Source organism: Protopterus annectens, chromosome 10.part0 (genome assembly GCF_019279795.1).
Source record: "Protopterus annectens isolate FY-2018-M chromosome 10.part0, PAN1.0, whole genome shotgun sequence".
Classification (NCBI taxonomy): Eukaryota; Metazoa; Chordata; order Ceratodontiformes; family Protopteridae; genus Protopterus; species Protopterus annectens.
The window spans coordinates 1,725,498,192-1,725,524,430 of NC_056744.1; the positions used below are offsets into that span (position 1 = coordinate 1,725,498,192).

General features: G+C 40.8%; 1 protein-coding gene across 2 annotated transcripts in view; it reads right to left on the reverse strand.

Annotated features, from left to right (window-relative positions):
* LOC122813965 (zinc finger protein 182-like) overlaps positions 1–26,239 on the reverse strand; it is a 393,265-nt gene that overhangs the window by 362,103 nt on the left and 4,923 nt on the right. For both annotated transcript variants that reach the window (XM_044086519.1, XM_044086518.1), the window contains exon 2: positions 6,974–7,069. In XM_044086519.1, coding sequence (XP_043942454.1) covers positions 6,974–7,069 — 96 coding nt within the window. The remainder of the gene's footprint in view (positions 1–6,973; positions 7,070–26,239) is intronic.

The following is a 26,239-nucleotide window of genomic DNA, read 5'->3' on the forward strand; positions in this document are numbered from 1 at the left end:
GCTTGAACTGATGGGCTAGAATATATTGCATGAGCTTTCTCTTTAGTATACAGGGTCTTTAATAATGCAAGTTGCTAATCTGTAAGGAGAAAATTAACATTGTATATCTGTATTCCCATAGAAACCATAATTAGCAGGAACTCACCTGTACTTACAAGTTCATTAACCATTGCAAGAATACAGGATAAGACCACCACTATGATGTTCATTAACCATCAAATTCAGTCCAATATATGCTTCTCACACATCCATTCTTAACATAGTTATTATACTATGACATCTTTAGGTAATTGCTTGGACTACTGGTTGTTTATATAAATTTAATATTTACTACTTCATGTAATTCTTGTAATGTCATAGGAAGATGTTTGAACATAAAAAAGCTACTTAGGTCAACAGCCTATCTGGTTGTACAGGCATTTAAATCTATGAACTAATGTGTCTAATATTGCCATATTTTTCTGTTTACAAAGAACAGAAGAGAGAACTGGACTCTGGATCACACCAAATAAAGGGATTATCCTACATGTGTTTAACAAGTAAATTGTTGACAAATGTTTCTCCAATTCCCATTTCCCCACAGTTGCTCTTCTTGCATACTATTTTCTGTTGTATGACTTGACAATGAGGTCACAGGTCCTATACCTTCAGTTTTCACCCTGTCAAGATGTTTCTCTTTTTCTCCATGGTTGCATGACTGAGAAGTTAGTGAATTAGGGGATATGGAGGGAAATGTTTCCCATATTACCCCCATGAAAAAAAAAATGTACTCTTCATTACTCTAAATGTATTAAAAGCCCTGTCCCTCTACTCAGTGTGATACAGAACCTTCATGGTTGATCTGTGCTTCACCTTCTATACTATGAACTAACCAGCACTCTTTGAATCACTAACTGTTTGAATAACCTAAATGGAACCAATACTATGGCAAACACGCATTCTATGGCATCAACACCACCAAACTGCATGGCACTAACCCAATGTATACCTAGTTTCTGGACTAGAGTGCCCTCACCTATCAAAGTACTTTCCTGGTAATGTTTAAAACCAGTCAGGATGACTGGAGGGGTGATCATAAATTTCCTATGTGTACTTTTCAAATCTCATTTCTCAATTTCAAATCTAGGTGCTTAGGATTTCCCTCTCTCTTCCCCCCTTGGCTGACCTGGTGTGACTCAGATTGAACTTCACATTTACCTACACTAACAAACTGCAGCTCCTGAATAACGGTGTCTACAGGATTGCAATTGGAAAACACAACAAAAACTTTCTCCCAGCAATTATTCAGAGTAGGTTACACACACAAAAGCATTTGTTAAGCTTTCTCTTACAGTGCTATGTAATTAAGCAAGTCACCATTTTGGTCAACCATAAGGCTCTTTTCTACTTGAGTGTTTGCCTCCTTCCCTGTAACTAAACTACACAGACTCTTACAATTAGTCTTTCTGACCCTAACTTTACAGGTTTAACTTTTATCTTTCTCCCTAACACTCAGACATAGATTCCTGTTGAAAGTTTTACTTACTTGTCTGTCATTTGAACAAGTAACCCTTGTAATAATCCTCAAATTTGTATACTGTTGGTCTGTCTTTCCTGCTAAACATAAGTAAAATTAAAGTACTGAGTGCAAGTAACATTGCAGTGCTGAGTGCAGATTTTACACCCTTACATTCAACTTACCTCTGGTGTGGTGTCAGTTAATCAAGGTATTCCTTTAACCACTCCTACTGCCTTCTCTTTTCCCCACCCCCCTCTTTCCGCATACAGGTTAAACTGTTACAACTTAGTATAGGCATTGGTTCATCCCTGCTCCGCTTGACCTCGCTTCACTTGGGCTAGCTTTGCACCCCACCCTGTCCCCAAATCCCTCCCACCCCTGGCGATTCTACATTTATTGGTACTAGACCACACCCCATTTTTTTAAACCACTCAGTAACAACTTGTCACTCAACAGCACCACTCTCAACCTGATACCACCAGTCCTCCATCTCCTATTAACTCTACTTCTACCCCTTTTACTCATCCCATATCTCCTAACTGCCTACGAATATCAGGATCACCCAGGTTTCCACTAGCCAAAATTCCAAACATCCATCCCATCTACAACAGATAATAATGCACCCTTACTCCCTCCCCTCATGCTTACCTCCTTAACAACTAAATACTATCATCTTACTAGACCTAGTTACATTAGTCATAAAACTAGACACCATTACAAAACTTTATTAAAAATCTTAAAACTCATACTCAGGATACACTACAACCTCACAAAGGATGGCGACATCCACCCAAACCCTGGTCCATCCCCACCTGTTGGCCCTAATCCCCCTACTATATCCCCTACCACCATAGCTCCAACAAATAGACCTTCTAGCTCACTGCTGACCTGCCATCTAAACATTAGGAGCATAAATAACAAAACTCCGCACCTGCATGCTCTCTTAGCTGTTCATTCCCCAGATATATTATGCCTAACAGAAACATGGCTAAAGCCTGCCACCAAGGACCATGAGATCCTGTCACCAAGGACCATGAGATTCTGCCACCAGGGTATGTTTCGACTAGACCGTACCACCAGCAAGGGTGGCACGGTAGCCATACTTTACAAGTCTACCCTATCTGTCAGCATAGACACCCAACAACCACCCCAGTTCAATAATGCGGAAATTCTTATCTCAAAATTCTTCTCTCAAAACTACAAATTAACAAAAACAAAAATGTAAACATGGTCTGTGTCTACATTCCCCCAGGGAGGGACACAGAAATCTTAGAAGACTTCTTATATTGGTTATCCAATAACCACCCCCAAGAAACAATTGTTCTTGGGGATTTCAACATTGACTGGAACACTTGCTCTTGTGAACCCCCCACAACCCACATAAATCTCTTTGGATTTACTCAAATCATAACCACCCCCACCAGGACAGGAAAACCCAATAACAAGGAAAGTACCCTAGACTGGATACTTGTCAAATACCCATCTTTAATCTTATAAATCAGGCACTTTACCTGATGACCTAAGTGACCACTGTCTCACCTATGTAATCAAGCTCAACATAGACTGCTCCTACCAACCCACCTATAGAACATGAAGAAACAACAAGAATTTTATTCTCACCAAGTTTCAAAATGAACTTAAGGCATGCAACTGGTAAGTACTAAAACGTCTTCCCCTAGATGAAGCAGTAGCATACTTTAACACCAAATTCCTTGCTATTCTCAACAGCCATGCTCCCAGCCACTCTGTTAGAACCAAAGTTAATATTGCACCATGGCTTTCTAAAGATCCCAAAACCAAAATTCCACTCAGAAACAAAGCATGGGCCTCCTACCGAAAAACAAAAGCCCCACTTGATCAACTAAGATTCAGACAGCTAAGGAATGACACCAAAAAAATCCATAACCTTAGACAAAAAGAACCACTACTACCATCTACTGCAAAAACACCAAAACAAACCTCAAAAGTTCTGGGCAGGAATAAACAAACTACTCCACCCAGGCCAAACCGCCACTCCAACCCCCCCCCCCCCAGCTTCCCAACACAAATCCCCAGTGGACATTGCTAATAACTTCAACAGCTTCTTCACAGAGACTATCCAGTCTATAGCCAGTCAACTCTCTTCCAATAGCTCTAATTCTAATGTAGCCACAACCAGTACCCAAACATACTTTACCTTCCAACCTGTTCCTACTCAACTTATTCATGCCCTCACTGCTGACACCATAGCTTACCCCATCTCTATCTTGACCAACAGAGCTACATCTGAAGCTACTGTACCCACTATATGGAAACTCTCCCATGTCGTACCTCTCCATAAAGGAGGTAGTTTAACTGAACTGTCAAACTTTAGACCCATAGCTATTCTGTCACCTCTAGCTAAAATTATGGAGAAGTGTGTACACATACAGCTCATGCACTACCTCACACAGAACAATATGTTGTCCAACTTTCAGCATGGCTTTAAGCCACACCACAGTACTACTTCTTCCCTCCTCTCTTTCTCTAACATCATTAACCACAACTGCAATAATAAACTATCCTCAGCACTCTTTCTAGATCTATCCAAGGCTTTTGACATGGTTGACCACAAAATGCTTACAAATACCTTGGAAGGCCTTCTCCTTAAACAACCATGCACTCCAATGGTTTCAATCCTACCTGCAGGGCAGGCAACAGGCAGTCCTATGGCAGGACAAGCTATCATCTCACCTACCCATCACATTAGGAGACCCCCAGGGCTCAATACTAGGACCGCTTCTTTTCTCCATCTTTATCAACGACCTTCATTCAGTCATCCCAGATGCTACGTGCATTCAATATGTGGATGACTCCACCTTGATTTGTTCTGACACCTCACCAGCTACTTTATTTACATTAACCCAAATTACCTTCAATACAGTGGAAAAATGGCTCTCCAATCAACATCAAATCCTAAAGCCCAACAAAACTAAGTTGCTCCTCTTCTCCCCCACATGCAGGACCCCCCTGCCAGCCTTCAACATAACTGCTAACAATGGCACTATCATTTCCCCAGAAGCCCAAATTAAACTACTGGCTGTCATAGTTGATAGTTTGATTGATATGAGCATCAAACTTCAGGTTATCAAAACCATTACTAAAAAACTTGGTTTTCTTTACAGAATCAAACCTTTCCTTACCCCACTTGCTAGAACTGCTATTGCCCATTCCCGTCTACTATTGACTCTTCTCTACACCTTACCTCTATTCTCCAACCTAAACAAAACAGATCTTAATAAACTATCATCCTGCTATAACCACATTGCCAGATTTGCTACTCGCACAGACTACTGGACACACAACTGTCACAACCTAAATCGCCTAGGATGGCTTGAACTGCCAAGCCTACTGTAGTTCAACCAGCTAATAGTGGCACAACCAGAAAATACAACTGCACTAAAAATTATTATCAGCCCCTACACTAGCACCCAGCCACTGCGATCATCCACTAGACTCCTAGTTCAATCATACAAATCCAACTTCTCAGCTGGGAACTCTCCGTTTGCCAACTCTGTTGGAAAAATATAAATAAATACTTCAAAATTCATTGGTTATGTCCTTGCACTAACCCCGACTAGTGACCTCTCTATTTCTTAGGTGCCTTACCCTTCAACTAATTCTAACTTTTTCTACCACTCCGTTTCAGGAAGGGTCAATTGTATAACTGCTGCTCAGTGTGTCTTAAACCTGAATGTAATGTTATACAAGTTTAACTTTGAAAATAATGTTATGTTTTGTAAAGTGTTTTATAATAAGCTAGTACTATATGTGCTAAATTCTGGTATTGCTTATGACTTCAATCTGCTTGAAACTAGCATTTACTAAATGTTCAATGTGTATTATTATCTTGGAGCTTTTCACCCCAGGCCTCCACTGAAAATGGACATGTATCCAATCGGACTATCCCGATCAACAAATGTAAAATAAATAAATAAAAATAAAATAAATAAATAAATAATGTACAACATTATTATCCCCAGCCCCCTCCCACTATTGAGTTATGCAGCAGTTTCTTTATGATCTTCTTTGGCAATAAGTTTAGTAAAGACTAAACCTTTGAACCCATTACCTGTATTTTGCTTGAGGCAATTGTTTAGTTTTCTCAGTTACTGTTATTAGTGAATTTGTTTTCAGCAGGTTTTGAGATAACTTCACATAGGAGACGTAACTGAGACACTATGGGATGGACACCAGCTTTCATCAGGAATAGGACTGCTTACAAAAACACTTGGGATTTCGTGAATCATGTGTACTTCTACAACTTATAAATTACTGCACAGATTACACCATGCAGACTCTGGATTCAGCAGGCACTAAGAGTATTGGAAACATGCACTGCTCATTCATTCACATTCGGAGTTCCATTTCATTTTATTCAGCATTGTGGGGGCAGCAAATCCTATCCCAACAACCAACAGGCACAAGAAAATGAACAAATCCTCGTAGTCAGAGAATAAATCCTTGATGAGATGTCAGTCTATTACAGTACTCATGCTGTACACACACACACACACACACACACACACACACACACACACACACACACACACACACACACACACACACACACACACACACACACAAACAAACACACACACACACCTATGGGCAAATTGGAAGACCACACATTCAACTTTTCAACAAGATTATGGAGTGTTGGAAGAAAATACAGCATATAGAAAAGCCCTGACGGTCACAAGAAGGACATGCAAATGCTGTAAAGAAGCCCACCACCCCAAAAGCTGGAAACGACACTGGTCATCCAAGCAGTGAATGGAAGCAACAGTAACAAGTACTGTACCTTTGTGTCACTCATCAAGTACTGAGTGGAAGTAACAGTAATGAGTAATGTACCTTTGTGTCTCCCATCAAGCACTGAGTGGTAGTAACAGTAACGAGTAATGTACCTTTGTGTCTCCCATCAAGCACTGAGTGGTAGTAACAGTAATGAGTAATGTACCTTTGGGTCTCCCATCAAGCACTGAGTGGAAGTAACAGTAACGAGTAATGTACCTTTGGGTCTCCCATCAAGCACTGAGTGGAAGTAACAGTAACGAGTAATGTACCTTTGTGTCTCCCAACAAGCACTGAGTGGTAGTAACAGTAACAAGTAATGTACCTTTGTGTCTCCCATCAAGCACTATCAGTCTTAAAGACTCAAACTTATCTTTTGGTACAGCCACTTTATGTCTGCCCACACACTTTGTTAAATACTTTATGAATGGTCTTGTAACATAAATGGATAAGGTGAAACAATATTAAATAAACCTTAAGTTGGTGTCTATCTGGCCAATAGTAAAATATCCTGACTGTTTCAGGTTCCAAAACTGGTTCACCTTTTCTTAGGTCATTAGACACAGACAGATCTACAAAGTACAACACAATGTCCTGGACCTTTGATACTGACCACCTGCATTCAGGACACTCAGAAATGATCACAGTCCCTTTACTTACATGTATGTCCAGGAGTTCCTTCTCATTTGTGTTCTGCTGATCTTTAAGATGCTTGACTTTTAATTCCAGGGATGATAAAGCTGTTTTTAGCTTGTCCTGTGGATATTAAATAAATATATGAATTAATTAATACATACATAATTTAAATGAATTAAATAACTAAACAGAAATGCTGGCTGTTGAAATTCTGACATACACTTGGAGAGCAATAAGCCAAACTGACTACTAAATGAACTAACTTTTCTTGGAAAGAAGTGCAAAAAAGTTCAAACTATACCTCCTTGGTTATACACATATTTGTTCTTATTAATGCAAAATGTAAATAAAAACAAACATGAATAATAATAAACACAAAATATGCATATAGTTATAAAAATATATTTATACATTTTCCATCTTCGTTGGTGAATATAGGTTGTTTTATCAAAAAGGAAGGAAGGAAAACTCATGATGGGATGGAAACAGACAGTCTTCAAGTTATACAATGCTATTATTCAACGCTCAGTATACAGGGTCTGCCGGCATGTAAACCTGGGGGAACACCACATTACCAAATCTAATTGGTTCTAAAAGCTGACTAAACTCTCTGCCTTCCTAATACGTAAAAGTAATAAGTTCCAGAACCTCCCAGCCCTATAACGGACATTTCTTTCCTTTTTAGGCTTGAGTTACAGACTGATAACGTAACCAGAGCCTAGCTGGTCCTCAGGCAGAAGTGCTGTGAAAAATCATCCCTCATAAGGGATACCTAATTAAATGTTTGTAGCATTTATAAACTAGGATCATCTCCCCTCTAAATCAGCCTGTAGCCTATGGAGAATAGAGACAGTTCAACAACTCTCTCAGAGTATGTGTTCCTTACTCTCAACCCTACATCCTACACCCTACATTTTTGTAGCATTTATAAGCTAGGATCATCTCCCCTTTAAATCAGCTGGTAGCCTATGGAGAATAGAGACAGTTCAACAACTCTCTCAGAGTACGTGTTCCTTACTCTCACCCTACATCCTACACCCTACATTTTTGTAGCATTTATAAACTAGGATCATCTCCCCTCTAAATCAGATGGTAGCCTATGGAGAATAGAGACAGTTCAACAACTCTCTCAGAGTACGTGTTCCTTACTCTCACCCTACATCCTACACCCTACATTTTTGTAGCATTTATAAACTAGGATCATGTGCCCTTTAAATCAGCCTCCACCCTATGGAGAATAGAGACAGTTCAACAACTCTCTGAGAGTACGTGTTCCTTACTCTCACCCTACATCCTACACCCTACATTTTTGTAGCATTTATAAACGAGGATCATCTCCCCTCTAAATCAGCCTGCAGCCTATGGAGAATAGAGACAGTTCAACAACTCTCTCTCAGAGTCGTGTTCCTTACTCTCACCCTACATCCTACACCCTACATTTTTGTAGCATTTATAAACGAGGATCATCTCCCTTTAAATCAGCTGGTAGCCTATGGAGAATAGAGACAGTTCAACAACTCTCTCAGAGCGTGTTCCTTACTCTCACCCTACATCCTACACCCTACATTTTTGTAGCATTTATAAACGAGGATCATCTCCCTTTAAATCAGCTGGTAGCCTATGGAGAATAGAGACAGTTCAACAAATCTCTCAGAGTACGTGTTCCTTACTCTCACCTACATCCTACACCCTACATTTTTGTAGCATTTATAAACGAGGATCATCTCCTTTAAATCAGCTGGTAGCCTATGGAGAATAGAGACAGTTCAACAACTCTCTCAGAGTACGTGTTCCTTACTCTCACCCTACATCCTACACCCTACATTTTTGTAGCATTTATAAAGCGAGGATCATCTCCTTTAAATCAGCCTGTAGCCTATGGAGAATAGAGACAGTTCAACAACTCTCTCAGAGACGTGTTCCTTACTCTCACCCTACATCCTACACCCTACATTTTTGTAGCATTTATAAGCTAGGATCATCTCCCCTTTAAATCAGCTGGTAGCCTATGGAGAATAGAGACAGTTCAACAACTCTCTCAGAGTACGTGTTCCTTACTCTCACCCTACATCCTACACCCTACATTTTTGTAGCATTTATAAACGAGGATCATCTCCCCTTTAAATCAGCTGGTAGCCTATGGAGAATAGAGACAGTTCAACAACTCTCTCAGAGTACGTGTTCCTTACTCTCACCCTACATCCTACACCCTACATTTTTGTAGCATTTATAAACTAGGATCATCTCCCCTTTAAATCAGCTGGTAGCCTATGGAGAATAGAGACAGTTCAACAACTCTCTCAGAGTACGTGTTCCTTACTCTCACCCTACATCCTACACCCTACATTTTTGTAGCATTTATAAACGAGGATCATCTCCCCTTTAAATCAGCTGGTAGCCTATGGAGAATAGAGACAGTTCAACAACTCTCTGAGTACGTGTTCCTTACTCTCACCCTACATCCTACACCCTACATTTTTGTAGCATTTATAAACGAGGATCATCTCCCTTTAAATCAGCCTGTAGCCTATGGAGAATAGAGACAGTTCAACAACTCTCTCAGAGTACGTGTTCCTTACTCTCACCCTACATCCTACACCCTACATTTTTGTAGCATTTATAAACTAGGATCATCTCCCCTTTAAATCAGCTGGTAGCCTATGGAGAATAGAGACAGTTCAACAACTCTCTCAGAGTACGTGTTCCTTAATCTCACCCTACATCCTACACCCTACATTTTTGTAGCATTTATAACGAGGATCATCTCCCCTTTAAATCAGCCTGCAGCCTATGGAGAATAGAGACAGTTCAACAACTCTCTCAGAGTACATGTTCCTTACTCTCACCCTACATCCTACACCCTACATTTTTGTAGCATTTATAACGAGGATCATCTCCCTTTAAATCAGCTGGTAGCCTATGGAGAATAGAGACAGTTCAACAACTCTCTCAGAGTACGTGTTCCTTACTCTCACCCTACATCCTACACCCTACATTTTTGTAGCATTTATAAACGAGGATCATCTCCCCTTTAAATCAGCTGGTAGCCTATGGAGAATAGAGACAGTTCAACAACTCTCTCAGAGAACATGTTCCTTACTCTCACCCTACATCCTACACCCTACATTTTTGTAGCATTTATAAACGAGGATCATCTCCCCTTTAAATCAGCTGGCAGCCTATGGAGAATAGAGACAGTTCAACAACTCTCTCAGAGTACGTGTTCCTTACTCTCACCCTACATCCTACACCCTACATTTTTGTAGCATTTATAAACGAGGATCATCTCCCCTCTAAATCAGCTGGTAGCCTATGGAGAATAGAGACAGTTCAACAACTCTCTCAGAGTACGTGTTCCTTAATCTCACCCTACATCCTACACCCTACATTTTTGTAGCATTTATAAACGAGGATCATCTCCCCTTTAAATCAGCCTGCAGCCTATGGAGAACAGAGACAGTTCAACAACTCTCTCAGAGTACGTGTTCCTTACTCTCACCCTACATCCTACACCCCTTCCCACATCCTACACCCTACATTTTTGTAGCATTTATAAACTAGGATCATCTCCCCTTTAAATCAGCTGGTAGCCTATGGAGAATAGAGACAGTTCAACAACTCTCTCAGAGTACGTGTTCCTTAATCTCACCCTATATACTCAGTCATCTAAACTTGTCTTTGCCCATTTAATAATGTAGATGTAAATTCACAAAGATTACATGGTTTTCCATACAGGCCTAATTAAAACCAGAGTCAACGGCCCAGATATACCCAAGTCTCCCTATCACCCCATATCGATCAGATTCAAGTAAAAGCCAACAAGATTAGTCGGTGTTCTTCCGGAAGGCCATGCTGGTCGGCATCTAAATCTTGCTTTGCTTCCCTTGGTAATTTCTGTATTGTTATATTTTCAAAGCATTAATCAATTATACTGGAAAGGCTTACGGATGATAAGGGTAATTACTGCAACATGGTGGACAGTTATGTATAGGTGTCACAAATGATTCTATACATTTAGGAGATGCAAACCCTTCATGAAGCATTAAAAAGTGAAACATTACAAATGATTTATTACTTTACGTAGAAAAAGACATTTATCCCATGAGGTCCTGTTGATTAAGTTATCCTCAATTGTTGATTTTGCTTTTTTCCCACCCCTGTACAAAACAACTTGACATTCATTTTTCCGGAACATGGCCCTAAGTTTTCTGGAACATGGCCCTAAGTTTTCTAAGGGCTGAGGCTTTTTCAGACTCACCAAAAGAAAAAAAAATACTAAATTCCTCACCCAATATGCTGTGGTCAGAAACAGTTACAATGTTAACTCTCACTGATTAGTTACATTTCCATGAGCATTCAAGCACACCAGAGATGTTCTGTGTAATGTTCTCATCTGGTCTGAGCAACACAAAGTTTCATAAGGCAAATACTACATGCAAAAGATGACAACCTACACACATATGGAAGATTGTCCCTTTTTCCAGTACTGTGCAACAGTGATCTAACCCAATAAAAGTAAAACTCATAATAGCTTGCTTTGACGTTTATGAATATATGAAGCTAGCTGTACAATGTATAAAACCAACTGCAATGATATAGCTAGGTCTAAGTCAAAAATTAACATAAGATCAGTTTCAATCCCTCCAAGAAAAATAAAACAATTCACTTAATTTACAGACCATGCCAGTCAGTCACTGTAGTATTTTACTTCCATTTCATTTATTTTTTTCTCTTTCTTTAACCAGAATAACCACTGCTATGTTAGAGAACATTGGGTAAGATACAGATTCAGGTCGTAGCCTGCTATAGGTCCCCAACCATGTGCCAAGACTCACACTCCACGTTCCTAAGCACCCTAGAGAATATTAGGATCCAACCTAACACTCTCATACTGGGCAACTTCAACTACCCCTCCATTAACTGGGAAATGTAGAAATATACTTGCCCAACGTTTCCTGGAATTCATTAATTCCAGTGCTCTGGGCAAGCTCGTTTTTACCCCCACTAGAAGTAGCAACATCCTTGACCTGGACATTACTAACATGGGCAACCGTTGCTCTACACCAATAGTCAACTCCTCCCTAGTTAGATCCGACCACAAACTAATCACCTTGGAAATCCACATCCCTCCCATCCACCCCCGCAAAGGTAACCACCATGAAAAACTTCTCCAAAGCATACTTTGGGCTCCTAAAAACAGAGGTGGCTAACGTCACTGCACCCATGCAAATGGAGAATGGTTCCATGACTGCCGAATCATCATACAGCAATGCACTGTACAAACACGTACACAAATGCATGAATCTCACCATACCCAATAGAACCAAGATGCTCTTCTCCAAAAACAGGAAGCAAATCTGGTGGTCCTCTGCCATAAACAAACTCTACAACAGAAGGAGTAAACTGATGCAGAATAAGGTGAAGTCCCAAGACTGGAAAAAACTCCCTTATCAGCCTCAACAAAAAGTTGAGATCCCTCATCAAATCCTCTAAAGCTAGCTATGAAAACAGAATTGCAGCAGATAGTAAAGACAACCACAAGGCAGTCTGTAGTTATGTAAAGAATCTCCATGGCAATACCCAGATTTGCCCTGAGCTACTGCACAATGGTACCACATATACCGAGAGAACAGATATTGCCATTATTCTGGCTGACAGATTCAGTGCCAACTTTACCCTCTCTCCCCTCCCAAAGGACCTATCACATTAACAGTAGATTGCCAGACACCCAGTATTACAGCTGCACAGGTTTAAGACCTGATAATATCCCTGGCTGTGTTCTACATGAAGTACAGAGTGAACTGGCACCTCACTTGTGTGCCCTGTTCAATCACAGCCTCACCTCAGGCTTTGGCCCTACCGAATGGCGCACTGCTACAGTCATCCCTCTCCACAAAGGAGGAGTGACTACAGACCCTGGGAACTATCACACCATTAGCCTAATGAGTCTGACATGCAAAGCTATGGAATGCATCCTCGTGGACCTAATAAACAAGGAAATATGGAATCTCCAAACTCTGGATCCCACACAGTTTGGTTTTGTGAAAGGTAGATCATGCCTGCTCAACTTGGTCGACGTCTTTGAGTCAGTCACCAGAGCTGTGGATGAAGGCAAGGTGGTTCATACAGCCTACCTTGATCTGGCCAAGGCCTTCGATACCATTCCCCACTCAGGAATCATAGAAAAACTCACTAAGCAAGACATCAACCCCTACATCACTAGGTGGGTTGCAAACTGGCTCACAGATAGAACCCACAGTGTGAAGCAGCTGACTCCAAGTCAGACTGCCGACCAGTCACGAGTGGAGTCCCACAGGGTTCAGTCCTGGGTCCTCTCCTGAAGTCCAGGCCAACACGAAGGGACTCTGGCTGACTACGTTCACAGACAATTGCAAGTTGGGAGCTATTACTAACTCCCCAAGTGATGCTGACATCCTACAGAAAGGCCTCACTAAGACCAACGACTGGTGTCAGAACCATGACCTTAAGTTCAATGCCAAAAAATGTGTCGTCATTCCCTTTGGGAAAAACCTGGTTCCCATGAATTACCACATCGATCGTAGTCTACTGAACACAGAAGGCGTTATAAGAGATCTGGGAACAAGGTTGATAGCAACCTCTCTTTCGATCACCACATTGTCGTAGTCAGAAAGTCCTATGTGCCACATCTCACTACTAAGGGTTTTGCATCCAGGAAGAAAGAGGTCACTGTCTCCCTCTACTCTTCCCTCATTAAGCCAATCATAGAGTACAATGCCCTATTTGGCATGTACCTCACTAGACACCTACAACAACTGGAGAGGCTGCAAAAGTCCCTCACAAAGAGGATTCTAGGCCTTCAACACTTGTCCTATATGGACAGACTCAAAACACTATTCCGTCTCATATCACCTACTTAGAGGCAATCTCTGCTTGACATATAAAGCCATGTCTGACCCAGCTCTGTTAGAAATGCTACATCTAAAGAAATCCCAATTCCTCTGTACCACATGCTCCAGAGACCTCAACCTCATTACCACAATCAACAGAACATGCTGGAGGGGCAGGTTCATAACCCAGGGACTGCCCATGTTATGGAATAGACTTCCCATACATGAGCACCTCACTGGCCCTCTTCAAGAGAAATATTGATGAGTGGACGGGAAATAGAAAATTCTCCCCAGGGATCACTCCAGTGGCTCTACTTGACAGAGGCACTGGGAACTAAGGTCGGGTGGCAAAATGCCAGGGTAATCCTATGGGCTAGGCTTGTAAAGGCACCAGGGCCATTAGCCTAGTACACACCTATGAACCTGGGAAGAAAAGTTCCTCAAAAAATCATGTGAACTTCATAATCAGAAACAAAAATTTATGCTATTATAAAATTTAAAGTTTGAAATTGTACATAAAGAATAAAACAATTTTAGCCCATTTACATACAATATTCAGTAGACAGTTATTAAGAAGTTAATGACCGATTCTTGTTTGTTAAAAAGGAGGAGGCCGGTGATAGAAACAGATGGGAAAAACTGTTTTGTAATACAAAGTGCGCATTGTAACAGTGTTTCAAAATGCTGTAAAATATAACCTTGTTATCAACAAATTGTAAAAATTTGCACCAAGTAGGTTCTTAAGTATGAATTTCCCTGTTAAAACTAAGTGAACCTTACAGTAGAAGTTTTTTTGTCTGCATGTCCTCCCCATCTGTGCACAAGGTTTTATGTGCATTTGTCACCTCACATCAATCCTCAGCTGGGGTGCCTGCAGGATGCCCCCCTCCCCCATTTCTGCACAGGGATTTATGTGCGTCTGTTAGAATGGTGACCTCACAAAAATCCTCAGCTATAGTGCCTGTAGGAGGGTGCATGCTCCCCATCCATCTGTGCATCTGTTGGCACAGTCACTCCACATCAATCCTCAGCTGGGGTGCACACAGAGGGTGCATGATCCCCTCCCCCCAGACTGTGCACAGGGTTTTGTGTGCTTCTGTTAGGAATGTTGCCTCACAGCAAGAGATTCTGTGGTTTGATTTTTAAGTGAGATGACTTGTATATATTATAAGACATTTCAACTATGAATCAAATCACAGAATATATTTTATACATATACATATATCACACACACATACATTTATTAGAGTCTGCATGTCCTCCCATGTTCACATAGGTTTTCTGTGGGTATTTAAATCCCCTCTCCCATGTCCCAAATATGTGGTAGGTAGATCAGTGAATCCAAGTGAAATATAAAGAGGTGGGGTGGATAGGGAGATCGCAGGTTAAGTTAGGGCGTCAGGTTAAGTTAGGGCGTCAAGACATTAATGCCCTCCATCCTCACAAATACTCAAATGAAGACAATGAAGTTAAAAAAAAAAAAAAAAAAAAAAAGTGTTAAAATAAATAATTAATGTTATTGGACCTCACCCAAAGAGGCCGCGGTGGAGCAGCGGTTAGCATTGTCGCCTCATTGTAAGAAGTTCTCCCGTATGATTCTCGGCTGGAGCGCCTTATGTGTGGAGTCTGCATGTCCTTCCCACGGTCGCGTGATGGCTAAACTCATGCAGGTAGGTGCATGCGTGAATGAGTGTGCTTCATTGAAGGTTGGGCGTTGAGCTGGCAACTCGCACCATAAAAATCCACTGCGAATCATTAGCGGATCGGAGTTCTGCTGTGGTGACCTCTAACCGGGAAAAGCCGAAAGACTTTTCATTGGACCCCATCCAAACCTAGCATCTGAGGTCCTCTTCCTAGGACTCTGTGCTTACAGCTGTATCTTTTCATTTAGATTAAATTCTTCCACCTATTTATTCTTATAATCATCAACTACCTATTACTTATCTCTGCTCCTGCCTTACTCTTCAACCTCTATTCATCTTTCCCCAAACTTCCTCCGGGCTATTCAAACTCTCCCATCACTCATATCATACTACTACTTTTTTCTGCTATCCTCAATTATTCACAGCTGCCTAATACCAGCCCCTCTGTTACCTCTCTCACTTCTTATTGATACCCTTTGGATTCAGCCTCTCTCACCTCCTATTTAACTCTTTCGCTTTTCACTCTCCACAAACTTCCCCTCCTCTTTTCTTAAAAAATGGCTTCTGCCACCCAACATCTTACACCTAAAAATTACTTAATTATACACAAATTTCCATTGCACTTTATACTTGCCAACCACCTTGCATAATTCCAACCCCACAAATTCTACACCTCCCAAAGCACAACTACGTCTCTGCCCCATCACACATTTTCCGCTAACTTCAAAATCACTCCAAGTCTCTGCAGCACTACTTATGTAGGAAACTTCCCATACAAATGCACCCATCTCTACTCTTAATCACATACATTTCTTAGATACAAGAATCTCCTATCTAAACTCACCAAATTTGAAACATACATTACTTAAGATCTACAACTTAGTGGAGATATACACCCAAATCCTGGTCCCACACAGACTCATCAGCAACGAATCCAAACTATCCTTCCCCTCACTTACAGAATTCCTACCCCCACAAAAGCTCTGACCTTCTGCTCCTTAACATGAACCTAATAACTGTAGTTAACAAGGTCCAGGATCTCCATGCCTCCCTAAACCATTACACCCCTGACATTGCCATATTTATTGAAAGTTGGTTAAAACCCATAATTGAGAGCAATGAAATTCTTCCTCCAGGGCATGATATACATACATGTGATAGAAAGAGCAAGCACGGAGAGGGCGTAGCTATAATGTATACAAAAGATTTACATCTCAAAGTTATTGATCCAAACAACCTTCCTTTTAACAATGCCGAAATATTTACTGAACTAGAAATCAAATCTAATTATAACTGTTATTTACTTCCCCCTGCTCGAATCACAACACAATTGAAGGTATACTACATTGGATATCCTCAACCTTCTCTCAAGAAACTAGCATTATGGTGACCTAAACACTGACTGGCTCTGAAAAATCCCACAGATTTCATCAACTTACATGGCACATTTTCACAGGTTATACAAACAGCAACTAGAATAGATAAATCCGCTAAAATGAATTTATATATATATATATATATATATATATATATATATATATATATATATATATATATATATATATACTATACTTGACTGGATCCTTTCCAATCAGGGTTCCTCCCAGATGGAATTAATGATAATCGTTTCACTTACATGCTCAGATGCCATTTTAATCCCTGAGACAATCCTACTTCCACCTAATCCACAGCAATAAGAACCTTAATACTCAAACTTTTCCTCCCGCTTACATCACTGTGGCTGGTCACCACTCAAAACTCTTCCCCTTGACAGTGCAGTTGACTATTTTAATTCCACCTTCCCAGATATCCTAAAATAGACTAGCCTCCTGCAGAACTGCTAGATTAAAATCTCATTAAGCTCCATGGCTAACAAATGACACTACAATTTATTAAGACAAAGCCTGGTCCCTCAGGCATACCAGTAATAGTCAATCTAACCTAGATCTTTACAAAACAACTTTGCAACAAAGCTAAGTCCCAACTAAACTCAACAAACAGTCATACTATACTGCCACGCAGTAACAGCACTACAACAATCCCAAGAAATTTTGGTCAACCATAAAAAAACACCTTTAACCCAGAAAGTCTTCTACCTCTACCTCCTCAACCTCCTCCTCAGACTCTGACAGCACTGCTATGCAATTCAACACTTTATTTACAAACTCTGTTCACTCTATTACTAATTCTCAATTCAATATTCCAATTATCCCAACTTCAGCCAGCTATACCAGCAACAATGTTTCCTTCAAACCTGTTCAAACTCTCACCATAAAAAAATACTCTCCATACTAAACCCACAAACCTTGCTGCAGATAACCTACCTACAGAATTCCTAAAAATAGCTGCTACCACTATTGCCTATCCAATTACAACTCTAATCAACTAGTCTGTCTTAGAACAGTACATTCCCTCTAATTGGAAAATATCATATATTATCCCCTGCACAAAGAAGGGGGTTCTGCTGAGTTTTCTAACAGACCCACTGCAATCCTACCCCCATCCCCAAAATTTTGAAAAATATACCCACTTTCAGCTTTTAAACTATCTTCTTTCTAATAACCTCTTAGGTAACACACAACATGGGTTTTGCAAATACCACAGCACCATTATTGCCCACCTAAACTCCACTAACACCATAAACCATTATAGAAATAATGGACAATTTGTTTCTTCCATCTTCTTAGACCTGTCTAAAGCCTTTGATACAGTTTCCCCATCAGAAACTATTCAACGAACTAACCACTCTAAAACTTAGTCCCTCTGCTCTAGGGTGGTGTGATAGCTATTTGTCTGCTCAACAGCAAGCTGTCAAATGGCAACAAGAACTCTCTTCCCTCCTGCCTGTCACCTTGATCATACTCCAAGGCTCTACCATAGGTCAATACGTTCAGTATTTTCAGCAACTGACTCCACTCATCAATTTCTTTGGTCTCTGTTGTCCAATATGCAGGCGATTCAACTCTTACCTGCATGCACCTTCCCTAAATGTACTTGTATCCACAACTCAATAGTCCTTCTTATTAGATGGATCATGGTTATCAGAATCACAGCTGATTCTGAACCCTACCAATACCAAACTGATGCTCTTTCACATCAGTAAGTCACACTTCCCCCTACTTCATTCCAAATACAGTCATCCAATAACACCATAATTTCTGCCATATCCCATACAAAATCACCAGGTGTGTTAATTGAAAATCTGAAATTTGACTTGCCCTAGCACAGTCCATCAAGAAAACCCATATTAAACTTGGCTCACTGTATAGAATCAAGCCTTTCATTACAATTAATACTAGACAAGATATACCCAGAACTCACCTTCTCTCCACCTTACTTTATGCCGCTTCTGTCTTCACGAACTAAATACAACTGATCTAGCTAAGCTTGCAACCTGTTGTAATTAAATTTGCAGAATTTGCTAACCCTCCATATAGAGCTCATCACTGCTCAGCTTTACATCATCTCTGCTGACTTGAACTTCCCCATCACTTTACTTACGTTTAACTTATCATTGCTCACAGACAAGTCTATCAATCTGAAAATACCCCTACCCTTCAGTTAATGCTTCAACCCTACACTAACAATCATCCTCTCCGATCTTCCAACAAATTCTTATTACAAGGTCTCCAAATCCAACAAAGTTGGAGACTCTCTCTACTCTAAATATGTCTCCAAAATATGGAATATTGTCCCACAGACCATTATATTAAATCCCAACTTACCGCACTTCAAAAAGCTCCTCAAAGGCTTCCTGTGCAACAACTCACTCTGCTCATGTTCTTCTCCTGGATAATCCTTTCCCAGTTGCTCCACTCTTAATCTTAACATGCATATCTAACCTGCAAATCACTTATCCTCATATTTTTCCATGTAAATCTCTACTGATCCTGGTCATTTCTCCCTACTAACTTTATACCTTCTAGTTCCTTATAACCCCCTTTGCCTGCTCTACTATTACACTAAATTTTCTCCAATTTTCTCCTCCCTTACTCCTATCTCCTTCTCTCCTCAGCTCACTACTTCTTTCCTGACTTCACCTCTCTCCTCAGTACTCTCTACTTATCTGCGGTCTCTCCAATTCTTTTGTAATATTTCTACTGTGATGCTTCTAACATTGACAAATTTGCCTCTCCCCCTTGCAATCTTTTTTTCTCTCTCTTATAATTCGGTTCACTAGATTACAACATGTTCAAACTGTATTCTTATACTATTTTTGGGGGTTCATTTTACATCACTACTATTCAGATCTCTGTAACTCTATGTACATCTATGATGTGTATATTTACACTACTACACTTCCTCTGTAACTATGTGCATTTATAATATGCATATTGCATGTTTTTTTCACAAAAATGTTTACCTATGATGTGTATATTGTGCTGACTATTGTAAATTGTTTTGTACTTTGTTTTTTGGGGGGGGGGGTTATGCCCAGGACTCCACTGAAAATAGGCGAACACCCACTCGGATTATCCCAGTAAATAAAAATAAAAAATTCCTGAAAAAAAGGAAAAAGAAAAAAATACCTACTGTGTTTTATATAATCAATATTTTTTTTTGTTTTTCCAGGCAGGATGGAAAACAGCCCTTTGGAATAATACATCTTGCAATACAGATATTATGAAGGATTCTGAAGAGTTGAAGAAGGGGGTCTGAAAAATTATTAGCTGAAGGTGAGGACCTAGAAATCAAATGTATTATAGGACCAATCCCTCTGCATCCAATAAGAACATTTCACAAAAATGCATCAAAATAACTTTTAAAGTGCCTGGTAGTCTAGATTAGAAGGTTCTGTATTTAGTTCTATGAGGGTACTAAACTCAACTGCAGCACAGCTGCAGATTTTTAAACAGCTGGAAACATTTATGTTTGGGAAGCAAAACAAAAAGTCATACAAGCTACAGTTACTATAAAAGCCAAATATGCAAATAGTTCCAAGTTATCCAAGGGTTTATTCAAGAGACCATTCAAAACAAAATGTTAATAAGGAGGCAAATCTTCCTTTCCCAGGAGAATTCTCTCCCATTCTCAAACAAGGAGAGTAGTAAACACCAACCTTGCATTTCTTCTGCCTTGAAAAGCAGCTCCCATCATATGAGCTCAGAATGCTGAAACTCCAGAGCTTCAGTCATTTGGCACAAAAAGGGACCCAATTACTTTGTATTTGAAGGATGCATACTAGGGTGTCCAAATTTTCAAACCTTTTTGGGAGATTTTTTGCAGTTTCAATCAGAGCAGGAATGTTACTTTTTAGTTTGCCACTTCAGACTAGCTGTCAGCTGCAGACAGGAGAGTCCCAAATGCTTGCCCATGCTCCTATGTTACAGGGCCTTCATATCTACTCTGTATATTGGGTGACTATTTAGTTCACACATTCATTCAAACCAACAACTGCAGAATTATATGATACAGTTACATTTTTGAATTAAATTACGCTTTATAGACTGACAAGGAAATTAGATCGCAGCCCATCTTAACAGAAAGTGTTTAATGGGAGCTCCTTAGACACAGCTGAAGAATAACATTTTTTTATTCAAAACATAGACCTTGTCTTGTACAGAGTCAGTTTGCTTTACTTAATAGCAACTAAACCCGCTTTTATACCTAAAGTGCTTTTCTACATTTTGGGTCACATGGCGATTCTGAAGAAAAATTCAGAAATAATTAAGGAATCCTTGGGATCATTGGACAGTTATTCATTCGATTCTCCCTTGGTCAGGGAACAAGGATGATGCAAAGCAAAAGCTCACAAAGATGCGAGACAGATATGTTTTGTTTTCCTCCCTCCTTCCTTCTTGGAGACTGTCATTGTGATCTTGGGGGACGTGTCAGACATGGAGAGCTCACACAGAGTGCTGAACAGTGCAGGGGCATTGGTGCCACATTCATTTGAAATTAGATCATTTAAAGGAGCTGTTGGTGGTACAACAATAGTGTTTAGGAATTGCCTGAAACAAAGCCTTTTGCAGGCAGTCACAGGCAAGACCATTGTCTTGTGGTACCTATGAAATTAAACGGAAATTTGTTCTTAGCAGCTATGCAGGATGGCTATGAAATTATACCACTGACCATCTAACTAATCGATGTTCTCCTTTAGCGCTATAGTAGATGAAAACAAAAAAAAACAGTGGCTATGGCATACTGTAATGTGAGAGATGGCTAACTTCACAACTTTATCTTATACTGCTGGAGAAACTGCTGATATTGAAAAATAGAAAACAGGCTTGGCTCCATGGTGTAGCGTGATGAAACCTCAGAGAGAGATTAACAGCTTGGGTACTGGAAAAGCTGGGTGGGGGAAGGGTGGGGATGACCAGAAGATGCCAGCTCATCCATATTAAAGGGAGGGAGGCAGGCTGGCTCAGTGCAATGTTAGCACAGAACAGGGAGAAAGGTGCACGGGATGCAGAAGTTAGGCACAGAGCTGTACTTGGCCCTACCAAGTCACATCTGCATGGTAGCTGTCATGAGGCCTATGTAAAAATGTGCAGACCCATGGGGAGATGGTGCAAGCCCTCATATAGTGACTATGCCCATTAACTAATGGGAAAGTGTTAGGATTAAAAGTAAGAAAACTCCTGATGGTCTCTCATGATGGGCTGTTATCATTTAGGGGTAAGAATGGGCTAACTGATCATAGAAAGGATAATGCTGATGGATAGTGGAGGGGGGGCAAAAAGATATTTAGTAAAAGATAAAATGAACACAAGTCCATTAGAAGTGTGTGCTCACCTCAAGCTCCCTCCTCACTTTTTTTTGCTTAGTATGAACAATGTCTTCATTCTGGTCCTATGCAGATTCCTATTGTTACATTCTAAATGACAGCATATTCAGGATGCATATGCAAGAATCTACATAAAAGGTACCATTACAGGTACTCCCTACTAAGGAAGGGCCTGCTTGCCTGTATTCCCTTGCCATGGAAATAAATTACAGAAAGGCATATGATGAACAATGAAGCCACTAGTATGTAAAACTCAGGGTTAGATATCTACAAGTTCTCTCTCTCTGCACCAGATATTTGGATTCATATTCCTATACCAATATAACAGTTCAGCAAGACAAGGGTGCAGCAACATTTGGGTACAGTGATTTATACAGAATGTTTAAAGGAATTCCTTTATCCGAAAACTGAACACATAAGCATTGTCACTAAACCTTGATATTATGTGCATTATTAATGCATTAGAATCACTATCAGCTCACTAGGAGTGTCTAGCTAAACAGGAATAACAAACATAGTACCAGTGTACAAGGGAAAGGAGGGGAAAATCCCAGACATGGTACCAGTGTACAAGGGAAAGGAGGGGAAAATCCCAGACATGGTACCAGTGTACAGGGGAAAGGAGGTGAAAATCCCAAACATGGTACCAGTGTACAGGGGGAAAGGAGGTGAAAATCCCAAACATGGTACCAGTGTACAGGGGGAAAGGAAAGAAAAATCCCAGACATGGTACCTGGGTACAGGGAAAAGGAGGGGAAAATCCCAGATGTGGCACCAGTGTACAGCGGAAAGTAGGGAAAAATCCCAGACATGGTACCAGGGCACAGGAGAAACTAGAAACAAATCCCAGACATGGTACCAGTGTACAAGGGAAACTGGTAACAAATCCCAGACATGGTACCAGCGTACAGGGGAAACCAGAAACAAATCCCAGACATGGTACCAGCGTACAGGGGAAACCAGAAACAAATCCCAGACATGGTACCAGCGTACAGGGGAAACCAGAAACAAATCCCAGACATGGTACCAGCATACAGGGGAAATCAGAAAACAAATCCCAGACATGGTACCAGTGTACAGGGGAAATCAGAAACAAATCCCAGACATGGTACCAGCGCACAGGGGAAATCAGAAACAAATCCCAGACATGGTACCAGCGCACAGGGGAAACTAGAAACAAATCCCAGACATGGTACCAGTGTACATGGGAAACTAGAAACAAATCCCAGACATGGTACCAGTGTACATGGGAAACTAGAAACAAATCCCAGACATGGTACCAGTGCACAGGGGAAACCAGAAACAAATCCCAGACATGGTACCAGTGTACAGGGAAATTAGAAACAAATCCCAGACATGGTGCCAGCACACAGGGGAAAGGAGGGGAAAATCCCAGACATGGTACCAGTGTACAGGGGGAAAGGAGGTAAAAATCCCAAACATGGTACCTGTGTACAGGGAAAAGGAGGGGAAAATCCCAGATGTGGCACCAGTGTACAGCAGAAACTAGAAACAAATCCTAGACATGGTATCAGTGTACAGGGGAAAGGAGAGAAAAATACCAGACATGGGTTCATACGTCTGTACTAAGCTAATGGCCCTGGAGTCTTTACAAGCTTAGCCCATAGGATTACCCAGACATTATGCCACCCGACCTTAGTTCCAAGTGACTAAGTCGAGTAGAGTCATTGGAGTGATCCCCAGGATGAATTTTCTATTTGCCATCCACTCAAGATTTCTCTTGAAGAGGGCCATTGAGGTGCTCTGCTTGACATGTATAGAAGCCTGTTCCATAACATGGGCAGTCTCTGGGTTATGAACCTGTCCCTCCAGCATGTTCTGTTGATTGTGGTAATGAGGTTGAGGTCTCTGGAGTATGTGGTGTAGAGGGATTGGGATTTCTTTAGATGTAGCTGTAAAAGAAAAACTTCAAAGACCAATGCATGTTAGGTTCAAGCAATGCATCCTTTATTACTTGCAGCAAGGAGACAAAGCATATAGGCACAAGATTTGTCTAATTTTCTAGGCATCAATATGTTATTCTTATACAGTTCTCCACAAGCTACACAGAAAATGTTACAAAATCACTGCTGACGTAGTCGGACACAGCTTTCTGTATGTTAAACAGAAAATGTTACTTAGACTTACTGCTGACACAGTTAAATTATTGCTGTCTTGCAAAAACATTTGAGAAAAAAAACAACCTGAAAAACATCCTGGCCTTGGGCTTATGTTAGCCCCCTCAATTCTCCCATTGTACAGTTACATTTTGTCTATATTCAAGGTACATTTCTAGCTTTAGCACAAGTAATGCTGACTACGGTTAAGTTTTCAAACATCTATTGTTTTCTTTATAAAGGCTTCTTGCAGCTGGTCATTTTCACATGGCACAAGCAGAATAAAATGTCTCTATTAAGTTTCTAGTAGCTGGACATATTTTCATAGCATAAGCTGAATCATAGCTGTGCATATTTTCATGACATAAGCAGAATCAAAATGTCTCTAATAGCTGTGCAGATTCACACAGCATGAACAGAATAAATGCATTAACCCTTTTAAGCCTTTAATGCACTAAGCATGCATATTACTATTATGCATTTTTCTAACAGTAGCATTTCTAACAGAGCTGGGTCAGACATGGCTTTGTAAGTCAAGCAGAAATCACCTCTAAAGTAGGCGATATGAGGCAGAGAATAGTTGGAGTTTTTTTGAGTCTGTCCATATAGGACAAGTGTTGAAGGCCTAGGATCCTCTTTGTGAGGTACTTTTGTGGCCTCTCCAGTTGTTGCAGGTGTCTAGTGAGGTACAGGCCAAATGGGGCATTGTACTCGATGATTGGCCTAATGAGGGAAGAGTAGAGAGAGACAATGACCTCTTTCTTCCTGGATGCAAAACCCTTAGTAATGAGAAGCGCCACATACAAGGACTTTCTACCACAGTGGCAACATGGTGGTCAAAAGAGAAGTTGCCGTCAACCTGTGTTCCCAGATCTCTTATAATGCCTTCTGTGTTCACTGGACTACCATCAATGTGGTAATTCAAGGGAACCGGGTTTTTCTCAAGGGGCATGACAACACATTTTTTGGCATTGAGCTTAAGGCCATGGTTCTGACACCAGTCATTGGTCTCATTGAGGTCTTTCTGTAGGATGTCATCACTCGGGGAGTTAATAATAGCTCCCAACTTGCATTCGTCTGTGAACTGTCAGCCAGAGTCCCTTTGTGTCGGCCTGGACTTCAGAGAAGTAGATACCAAACAGGAAAGGACCCAGGACCGAACCCTGTGGGACTCCACTCGTGACTGGTCGGCAATCTGACTGGGAGTCAGCTACTTTCACACTGTGGGTTCTATCTATGAGCCAGTTTGCAACCCACCTAGTGATACAGGGGTTGATGCCTAGCTTAGTAAGTTTTTCTATTCCTGAGTGGGGAATGGTATTAAAGGCCTTGGGTAGATCAAGGTGGGCTGTATAAACCACCTTGCCTTCATCCACAGCTCTGGTGACTGGCTCAAACAAGTCAACCAAGTTGAGCAGGCATGATCTACCCTTCACAAAACCAAACTGTGTAGGATCCAAAGTTTGGAGATTCCCTATATCCTTGTTTATGTGTTCCATAGCTTTGAAAATCAGACTCGTTAGGCTAATGGGGCCTCTAGTGGGGGTAAGAACGAGCTGGTCCAGGGCATTAGAATTCATGAATTCCAGAAAGCATTGGGCAAGTATATTGGTACATGAGTAGTTGCCCAGTTAATGGAGGGGTAGTTGAAGTTGCCCAGTACGAGAATGTTAGGTTGGACCCTAATATTCTCCAGGGTGCTTAGGAACGTGGAGTGCGAGTCTTGGGACATGGTTGGGGACCTACAGCAGGCTACAACCTGAATCGCTGTCTTACCCAATGTTAGCTGTACCTGAAGTATCTCAGATGCATTATGTTGCGTTAACAGTCTGGAGGCGTGTGCATCCTTTATGAATATGGAAACACCACCGCATCTGGAGCTTCGGTCCAAGTTCTGGGGCTGAAAGGTGTGGAATGAGTTATAGCCTGGTACT